Source organism: Pteropus vampyrus, unplaced genomic scaffold, assembly GCF_000151845.1.
Source record: "Pteropus vampyrus isolate Shadow unplaced genomic scaffold, Pvam_2.0 Scaffold74, whole genome shotgun sequence".
Taxonomy (NCBI): domain Eukaryota; kingdom Metazoa; phylum Chordata; class Mammalia; order Chiroptera; family Pteropodidae; genus Pteropus; species Pteropus vampyrus.
In genome coordinates, this window is record NW_011888855.1 from 1,957,232 (window position 1) to 1,967,641 (window position 10,410).

General features: G+C 38.9%; 1 protein-coding gene across 4 annotated transcripts in view; it reads right to left on the reverse strand.

Annotated features, from left to right (window-relative positions):
* Positions 1–10,404, reverse strand: part of SMURF1 (SMAD specific E3 ubiquitin protein ligase 1) — a 96,210-nt gene extending 85,806 nt beyond the window's left edge. For 3 of the 4 annotated variants that reach the window (XM_023531891.1, XM_011362251.2, XM_011362250.2), the window contains exon 1: positions 10,316–10,404. In XM_023531891.1, the coding sequence (XP_023387659.1) occupies positions 10,316–10,370 (55 nt within the window). In that variant the 5' untranslated portion in view covers positions 10,371–10,404. Of the gene's footprint in view, positions 1–9,285; positions 9,344–10,315 lie in introns of those variants that run through there. The other variant, XM_023531890.1, reaches the window with a different exon arrangement.
* Positions 10,405–10,410: the final 6 nt, after the last annotated feature.

Sequence of the window (10,410 nt, forward strand, 5' to 3'; positions counted from 1 at the left end):
GCTTTAGGGAGAACAAATGTGTTTATAATAGTAAAAGATTAAATAGATAAAATTCACATTGTGATTGTGTGAAAACTATGCATCTATTTCTTTCTGGACCAAATATAATTCTCTCTGTTCACATCGTTTTAATACAGAACTAGTTATTTGAAAAGAAAACAAGTCTGAACATACACAGGAGATCTCAGGAAGGAAATCTGGTATGGGGACAAAATATTATCTAAGTAATAAATGAAACTATTCACAGAAACAAATTTTCAAGGTTTTGAATAAAATTCTCTTTATGCCTTTTTTTACATTATATCCAGACACAGACCTATATAAACATACTTGCTAGTGGCTAGAGGTGGGTACCAGCAATCTGAGTTTTAACAAGCCCTTGGGTTGACTCTGACACACACTAGGGTAGGTCATTCATTCTTGACAGACGGTACTGCCTATGAGGGTGATGAAAATTGTCTCTTGGGAGAGGAGGAAACCTTGGGTATTGCCATGCATATACCAAAGCAATATCCTAAAAAAATAATAAAAAATAAGATGTTTAAGGTTGCCATTAAAAGTAAGGATTTGAGAAAAGTCTAAGTAGAAGCAAAACCATAAAATGACGTCATGCCATAAGCCGAAAAAGTGTTAAAATGAAAAAGAAAACACCAAGGTTGGCAAAGACATGGAGCAACTGGAACACTCATACACTGCTGGTGAGGATGTACTTTACTAAAGTTGAACATATCTGCTTACTCTATGACCTGGCACTTCCCTTCCGAAACATACACCCAACGGAAATGTATACATATCCTCACCAAAGGACACACATGTGAATGTCCGTAGAGGTATACTTAACAGCCCAAACTAGAAACTATCCAATAGCCCAGCATCTGGTAAAGGGATAAATTATGGTATGTTCACATAACAGAATACTATTCCATGAAGAGGATGAATGACATACAGCCACACACAACAATATGGTTGAACCTCACAAATACAATGTCAAACAAAAGAAGCCCATCACAAAAGAATGCATACCGTATGATTCCATTAACATGAAATTCTAAACTGGCTGTTAGAAGTCAGGGACAGTGATTATCTTTGGGGGTGGGGTAGTCCAGGTACTAGTAATATTTTATTTTTTGATCTAGATCAGAGTTTCTCCAGCACTATTGACATTCTGGACTGGAAAATCCTTTGTTGTGGCCATCAGTTCTGTGCATGTTCAGCAGCAGCCCTGGCCTCTACCCACTAGATGCCACTAGTACTCACAGAGCTATAATGACCAAAAACATCTTCAGACATTGCCAAATGTTCCTTGGGGGACAAAACTGCCCCCCAAGAACCACTGATCTTAGTTTACACAGGTATGTTCAGTTTATAAAATTATCAATGAACTGTACGCTGCCCTTTCCTTTGTGTGTAGGGTATTTCAATATATAGAAGGAAACCATTTAGGAGATTACTATTGCAGGCATCCAGGTGAGAGGTGACAATGCCTTGGCCTACGGTGGTAATAGTGGAGAAGGAGAGAATACAAAGGCTCAGGATATGGTACCTAAGGTCAGAGTTGACTACTTCTTGAGGATGAGAGAGAAGGGAAAAGAAAAATCAAGGAGGACACCGAGGTTTTTGGTCCAAGAAACTGACTGGCTGATGATTTCACTTACTAAGATAGGGCAGACTAGGGTCAGAGCATCTTGGGGAATAATGACAAGGGTGATAAAATCATGAGTTATCCAGAGGCAATCGATGTGCTGTTCCTGTACAAGAGAATGTACCATGTGTTCTGGAATGTAAAGACTACTATATAGTTCCCACTCCCAATTACTTCAAAAAGTAGGCTTCAATTCGGTTTCCTGATCTCTCTCCACCATTGTACACAATTAATCTTGTCATTGGCCATCCCTAAATCACCAGACCATGAGAAGCTCCATGTTACCCTGACAAAGACAACTGGCCATCCTCACCACTGCTCCTGGAGCTGAAGCTACAAGTAGTGAATGTAGCAGAGTGAAGATGCTGCACTAGCAAGGAGAAGGGTGATGCTAGCAAGTCACTGTTCATCTCTACTGCAGAATTAGCCAAAACGAGGACTTTAAATATTAATCTTTTAACACGTCTGAAATAGAGAAATAACTAATATTGTAGCAGGCTGGTTTGGGTTGCAAGCAATATTTAAATAAAAAAAGGCAAGAAGCATTTGTCCAAGCTAGAGATGATCACAGCTGAAAATAGAATGCAGGCAATGAATATGAAGAGAAGACACAGTCCAGATAAACTGTAATGACAGAAATCAGAAGACTTGAAGATAAATTCGATATAAACAATGACAATAATCTTGATTTTTGGTTTGAGCAACTAGTTAGATTCAATGAAGTGGAGAAGACTGAAGAAAAGGTTTCTGGGGAGGGAGTGTCAAGAAGACTGGGGCATGTTAAGTTTTGGGTGTCTACTAGGCACGTTTGAGGAAGAACAGGAATGTCATGTTGCCAATCTTGCATAATTATGGAGGGGAAAAAAGGCTACCTTACCCCCAAAAAGCTTGTCTAATTTTGTGAGTGTGAATTATCCTCACTAAAGCCTAAAAGTTAAATTGATGTCCCATGAGTAAATGTGAGCCTTCTCCTGCTCATGACTATTGATTTTTGTAAAGCATGTGAATTTATTATAGTTGGATTAAGCATGCTTCTGAGTATTTTTAATCTGCACATGAAATGGTTATCCATTCAGGACAAGAGGAACTATCCTTCTCTCCTATAAAATGTGTTTTTAAATAATAAAATTGCATGCTAGCATTTTTTTTTTTTTTAAACCTAGAAATAAAAACATATGCAAAAAACCACCCCTTTTTGAGCTCGGCTTGATATTTTGGCTCATGTGAGGAAACGTACAGGAGAACTCTTTGGAAACTATAAAACAATGTAAAAAATAAGGTGTTAATAATACTGACATGTATAAACAGGCATCACACAATTCTCAAATCTATAATTTGTAGGTAATACATGGAGAAATACAATCCGGTAAAATTTAGGATTTTATCCCAAAGATCTAAAAGAGGAAAAAAGGCAATAAATTACCTGCAGTTACAACATTTTCTACTTTTATAGAAAAAGCAGGAGACAACCTCAAATGACATTCCAAATAAATGATATAAACCAGCACTATTATTCAGAGTCAAGACACCCATCTTTCAAAGGACTCACCATAGAAAGTAGGTCTAAGCAGGACCAGATTTCTGGATCTGGAATCATTTGGGTTTACTTTAATATCATGCTGGAACAATTTTTTTTTTTTTTTTTGAGAATATGTTCAGTATCAGAACATATTCTCAGGGAAAATAGGTTTGTTCAGACCTATAGAGTATGCAAAGTATTTCACTCTCTAGAACACAGGAATCCTCCTCGTGAGGAAATATCCATAAACACTGATATGTACTCTTAAATGCTATTTTATTTCTTTGAAAAACATTCGGCACAATTATTTTGAGTTTTCAGAACACCTACTTTTGAAAACAATTGCTACTGGCAATTAATGTACTAGTTGCTCTAAGAAACTCTTAAGAGCTGTAGATCCTTTTTTGTTTTTTAACATTTTTAATTGTTGAAAAGAAATCTGTGTTCAAGAAGGGAAAAGGTAGGAGGAGATTAAACAGTAGAAAAGGAATACAGTGAAAAAAGTCTCTCATCTGGACCTTCTAGCTCCAATTCTTCTCCCCAGAGGAAATCACAAACAATATTTTCAACAGTATCCTTGCAGTGATGGTCTATACAAATACACCTGTAAATTCCCTTTTATTATTCAAGTAGTCTATAAAATATCTACTTTTCTAAATCAAGCTCTTTTCTTCCACTCAATAATATATCTTGGAGAATGTTCCATATCAGAATATAAAGCATTATCTTATTCTTTTAAACAACTACACATCCCGGGGGATATGCCATAATTTAACTAGTTCTCTACTGATTATATTCAGTCTTTTAAAATATCAAACAATGCTGCCATAATTTTGCACACAAGACTTTACATAAATGTGTGAATATATCTGTAAGAAAAATTCCTAGGGGCAGAATTGTTAAAGACTACATTTATTATCTGATAGTACCAAACTGCCCTCCTTACTCTATTGTATTAACTTACATTCTCGAGAGTTTCTGCTCTTGTACACCTGTCATCATATTTTTAAACTCTCTGGTCTCTGCCAATCTACTAGATGGAAAACTGTTTAACCTTTAGTTTTGATATTTTGTTTCGAAATCCATTTTCATTCTTTTCGGTGAATTGTCCATATTGTTTGCCAAATAGGTCACTGGCCTTTTTCTAACTTATTTTGAAAGCTCTTTCTATATAAAGGAAGCAAATTGTTTTTTTTCAAATAGGCAAATTGTTTTTCCTAGTTTGCCTTTCATATCGATTTTCACCCATTTTATTCAACCATGGAGAAATTTTCTTACTAAAGTTTTTTATTGTTTATAATTACTTTTCAGCTGGTTCTTTTGGATTTAAGATATAAGATCGTATCACCTGCAAATAACAGCAACTTTGCTTCCTGCTTCCTTATGACTTTCTTTAGTTATTAACAACTGTGACAACGTACATACCTGTACTGTTCCTGATATTAAGGGAATGCTTCCAAGGTTTCATAATTAAAGATGATGCTGGCTTTAGCTTATGACACCTTTTCCCTAAGGAACTTTCTGAATGCATGGAGAACTTAACAATTTGTTCTTGAGTATTTTTTTTCCATGTTTACAATAGGTTCTACAGCTTTTCTTCAACGTTGAAGTACCTCATTAGCTTTACCATTTACATAATGGTTTAAAAAGAAGTAACAGGAATCTAGGCTCTATTTACATTGTGCTACTCTATAAATAATTCATAACTACTCAAACTATTTAATCTATACCAAGTCCTTGTGCGATATAAAAAAAGGCAGATAGCTTGCATTACAGATAGAAAAACTGAGTCATGAAAATATTAAAATTCCACCCACCCCATTTCTTCATTGTGGCACTTTTGTGAGTTAGAAGTAGGATTCAGACCTTCTGATTCCTAAATCCAGTGTTTAAGCCACAAGAAAGCACGGTGGCCGTTAGAGAATTTAGGGATGCCCAACAGACGATAAAGCAGGCTGCCATCTACAACCCGTTCTCTTCCAGGTCCTGAAAGCAACCTCCAAGTTTGACTCAGGAGCTTCAAACATCTGAAATGCATCACCCAGCAGCCAGCATAATAGGTTCACGCTCAGTGATACATGATGTTGCCGACATTCCTCACCCAATTAGAATTCCTTTCAGCTGCAATGGAGGTGAACACAGCTGGAATTACAGAGTGGGGTGCATCACCAGCCGCACTGATTGTACATTATTTAAGCCTTGTTTTCAAACAATAAAAGGATTTTTCCCCTTTAATCCAGAAATATGGAAATAACATTCCACTTAGTTTAAATGGAGTAAATTGCATCTATAGACACAACAGTAATTCCAATATTTTAAAAGAAGATTTGCCTGATCCACATGGCTGGAGGCTTTTGTCTTTCCATCACAGCTCTGCAGCTTGTCTTTGACTAGAGTGGCTGTAGGGGCTGGTCAGCTAGAGTCAGTGTTGTGGACTAGAAGCCAATTGAAGTTTGGGCTTTTCTCTCAATAAAATTCACCTACAACAACCAGTAACTTAAGTTGTTTGGTGACCCCAAAACACACATATTTTTATTCTCTATTTGTTAAAAATAATTTAACTCTGAAACAGTTTTGAAATTATGAAAATTTGATCCAAATAAGAATCCTAAAAGTTAGGGTTTCTCAACTAGAAAATAGTAAATTATTTCATCCATTTCAGAAGATCTTTTGAACTTCCCTTTCAGTCTTAGCACTCACTAAAATGCTTAATTCAGCTACTTTAACTTTTAACCAGTGCCCACAAATGTGTTACACAATAACCAAGCTAGTTAACTGGATCATTGAGCTGATGTTGAAATATTATGGGTCTTTTTTTATTATTCATGAAGAAATACTTCTTCATAAATGACTCAGCCCCCAGAATCATCCTGGTTCACTCAGTGTTCCACATTAGAACTTGACAATGTGACCAAATAGAGAAAATGAAAATTTGTATAAGGAAAAACTCCAAGTCCAGATACGACTCTCATGGTTGCAAAAATAGGAGTTTTGAACTCTGACAAAGACTTGAAGGCAAAAATTCTAGTTTGATAAATCACAACTACTATAAAAATAGATAGAAATAAAGTACATGAAACATTTCATTTCTTAAGTCCATTAGGTGGGTCAAAGAAGTATAAAGAAAGTGGATTTTTAAAAAAGGTTTTCTTAAGACAACACAAATGTGATCAAATCACAAATAAAATCAATAATAAAATCTGTATTTGGCAGTGTGACTTTTTTTTTAGCATGTGACTCCTTTTAAAGTATAATTGCAATTTAAGTTTTGCAATACTATTTGATTTAACCCATCCCACACCCTAAGATAATTCCGCTGAAAGAAGTGCCTTGACTGTACCTCATAAACGTGAAGCCAGCCCTGAGGAAAATATGCAAACTCAGGTGTAGCACATGGTTAAACGGCTAGAAATTCCACCTTATCTGAGTTATAGTTGTTAAAAGTTTTGCCTGCCTTACATAAGGGAAGCTTTTCGCTGGTACAATGTGACAAAGGCAATGCTCTTGACAACTTTATCTTTCTTAAGAAAAACTTAACTATTTTGAATCAATTAGGTCACCTGTTATTAATCAATTAAAGTTATTAACAACTATTTACTACAACTGTTTCTAAGTTTCACCCTCTGGATGCCAAAACACAAGTCAGCCTTCTATCACATGTGACACAACTTTAAAAATAGTCTCCATTCCCCCATGCTACCACGAAGTCTCCCTGCTCTTCCAACTAGAAATTAGAATTTTTCTTGCAATACAGTCATGCTCCGAAAGATATAAAAACACAAGGAGCACTGGGAGTATTTTAAGGCATAAAAGCACAAAAAAGTTTAGGCATTTGGTATTTCAACTAACCGGTTAACATTAGAATAAAATTTAATTTATTTGAAGAGCACTGTGGAACCCTTAGATTTCAAAATTCCATCTTTTTACCCAAAATGGCCTAAATAACGTATCTGGGATTCATTTGTGTACCACATAAGAACAAAGTTTTTCAAATCCTGTTTAAATTTAAAATAAAAATGTTTTCCAAGTGTTTGATGTGCCAACAAACTCTAAAATGCCCACGAGATAATGCTCTTTAACAAAGATCACTTAAATTGAACATGTTATGCCCCCAAAACCTACTGAAATCTTTAAAAACCATTATCCTGCTAAAAAACCACAGACATTAATTAAAATTATAGTCTTTCAAAGACTCAAACATTCTTCTACTGCTTAAGCCAGGTTTCCAAAGCAGTTCGACATACTACTCATTTTGAAATCAAAAGGGGTTCCACAGGAAGAAAAAGAAAGCATAAATGTAGTCAATACACAAACGTAATGCTTGGCATAAATCAAACATGAGTCCTGTGTTTTAATATGAATTTCTGAGTATCAGGATTGAGACCTAACAGAAAGCGTAAGCACCCAATGGCAGTTTGGAATAAGCCAAATTGATAGATCTCATGAAGAGAATCAAAGAATGTTATAGAATTTAAATCTCATTTTACATATGAGGAAACTGAGACCCAGAAAGGTTAAATAATTTGTTCCATATTATGCAGTTCATGGCAGATCTGACCAAAATCCAGTCTCTTAATTCTAAAGACGACGTTCTACTCACCACCAAGTATAACTGTGGATCCCAAAGTCCTAAACACTCTTTTATAACTCCAGTGTCTTCATATTTTCATCAAATTACACTCTGTGTGCTACTCACTAGAATAGCTCTCATTTCTAAAAGTCATTTTTTCAAATATTACCCAAGGAAATAAACTCTGAAACCTGTAACAAAAGTATACAACTTTTGAAAAATGTCTATTCAACTTGCCAGAAGTGAAGGTATTTCAAACTTCCCCTGACAACCTAAAGATGAGGCCAAAACCTAGCCTATCGTCAACAAAATATCTAGCTCCAACGTTTCCATGTAAATTAACTTTCAACAACTAGCATCACGTGTGTCTGCAATCATCCCTAAACTCTCAAACCTGTTGCAAGATCCTCTGGTAACATTAACAACATCAACTAGGGGAAAGGGAAAAGGTGTTTCAAAAGAACACATCACCTGATCCATGGCTATCGAATAATATTAAAATTCTTTACAGCATTTATCTATGCCATTCTTGAATATGAACATAATTTGGGAGGACAAACCAAGCCCTCCTTTTCATGAGGAAAAGGCCCACACCCAGAGCTGCCTACTAGGATTGATTAATATACACACTTGACACAAACATTGTAATTAAAACTTATTCCTTTTAAAACATTAATCGCATTTCTACTCAGAAAATCAGTTACTTTTGCTTTTAACAAGAAAACTGAAACCAATCTGATGTCAATTATAGATTACTTTGTAAATGAAAACCAAATTAAGGTTGTCAGTAATTAAAGTTTTACAAGCATTACAAAGTAGAAAATGTGGCTTTTATGTAACCATAAAAATAACAATGTATGTACTGCTTCTACAGAGTGAGAAGTGTTTCCTACCAGTCTTGGAATAAAGGATCATGTTTCTCCAGAAGCAAAGATCCCTGGGATATGCCTGTTACTTTACAAAATCAGGGTCTAGGTTTGGATCCCAATCATTAGCTGATCTGGTCATATTATCTGGTCATAACTTTATCGGACATCTATTTTATACCTAAAACTAATTACAACCCTCTTCTTGAAACAAAAAATGGATCATGCAACAACTATGAACTTTCAAAGGAAATCTGAGTTTGAAAACAATCACCCATTGCTGTTTTCACGGATTTTGCCAATGATTTAGGGCAAAATACTCATTATCTCTTTGAAAAGGATTGACTTTGGAGTCCTCATCAGACTAGCCACTGAACAGACAAATCCAGGGGAAAACCCCTTACAGGGATTAGCCTGAACTTTTTATTTCCTTTTCAGAGCTGGAAATACTCGAGTTTGGAAAGTCCCCCAGCAGAACTGTATTTGCGAAACTACAATCCGGCCTCAGCTATGAATTTAAAGTGGGAGCCGAGCAGAAGCCCCATAGTGCTGGAAAGAGAGAGAAAGGGCGAACTGGTAAAAGGCTTCTAGGGCTCGCGAGCGAGGGGGCACCTCCAGCAAACACCGTTGGCATCTACACACAGCCAAACCACCACGTCGCAGGCCCACAGTAGAGCTTCGCGCTCACCCTTGAAGGTGGCACTATAGAGCCACCTAGAAGACACAGGCATTTCATTGAAGACTAAATGAGTGAATCAAGGAGTCTGCGGTAGTACAGCTACCAAAGCCTCCAACGCGTGCGTGTGTTTGTTTGAGGGGGCGGCGGCGGGAATCAACGCCTAATCCGGGCTCAAGGATGCGTGAGTGGGAGGGGACGATGGTAAAGTGCGATGCAGAAAAGCGAAGAATGGAAGAAGAAGTACAGTCAAGAGTAGATAGTGAACCGGAGAGAGAAAGGAAGTGGACTAGACTGAAGTGGTCTGGCCCAGAGGGGAAGTGAGAACAGGCCCGGGAGAAGATACAAGATAGGATTGAGGAATTCGAGGCTGAAGGAAAGGGTGGAGGCCGCGAGACAGAAGCAAGGGGGCGGGGCTGGGAGATAGGGGAGGGCGGGCCTAGGTAGAAAATGAGGGGCGGAGTTTAGGAGGGAAAGTGAGGGGGCGAAACTAGGGGAGAAGGGGCGGGGCCAGGAGGGGAGAAGCAAGGAGGCAAGGGGGTAGAGAGGAAAGCAGGAGCGCCGATGGGGGAGGGGGTGAGAAATGCGATGGGGTCAGAAGGGAGAAGCGCGGGGACAGGTCAGGTCGGGGGACAGAAATGACAGAGAGGATGAGGAGAAGGGAGGGGCGGGGCCAGGGGGGAAAAACGAGGGGGCAGGTGAGGGGAGAGGGAAGAAAGCGAGAAGGGAAATAGGAAGGGGGGGCGGGGTCAGGAGGAGAGAAGCGAGGGGGCAGGTGGGGAGAGATCGAGGGAAGCAAGAGGGCGGATGGGGGGGTGGTGAGAAGCGAGGGGGCGGGGCCGGAGAGAAGCGAGGGGGCGGGGCTGGAGGGAGAAGCGAGGGGCACTTGCGGAGGGGGGTGACTAGGTCCTGGGACAACGGCCGGCGTGGGGGAGGGCCACCTCAGCAGGGCGCTCCGCGGGAAATTCCTGGGCTGCTGACGGGCCGTGCGGGGTGCCAGTGGGCGCTGGGGGGGGCGGTGTGGGCCTCCCAGCAGCCGTACCTGTCAGACGGATCTTGATGCTGGAGCCGTTCCTGCGCGTCCCGGGGTTCGACATCTCCCGCCAACGATCGGGCAGCCGTGGATCCAGCGCCGCC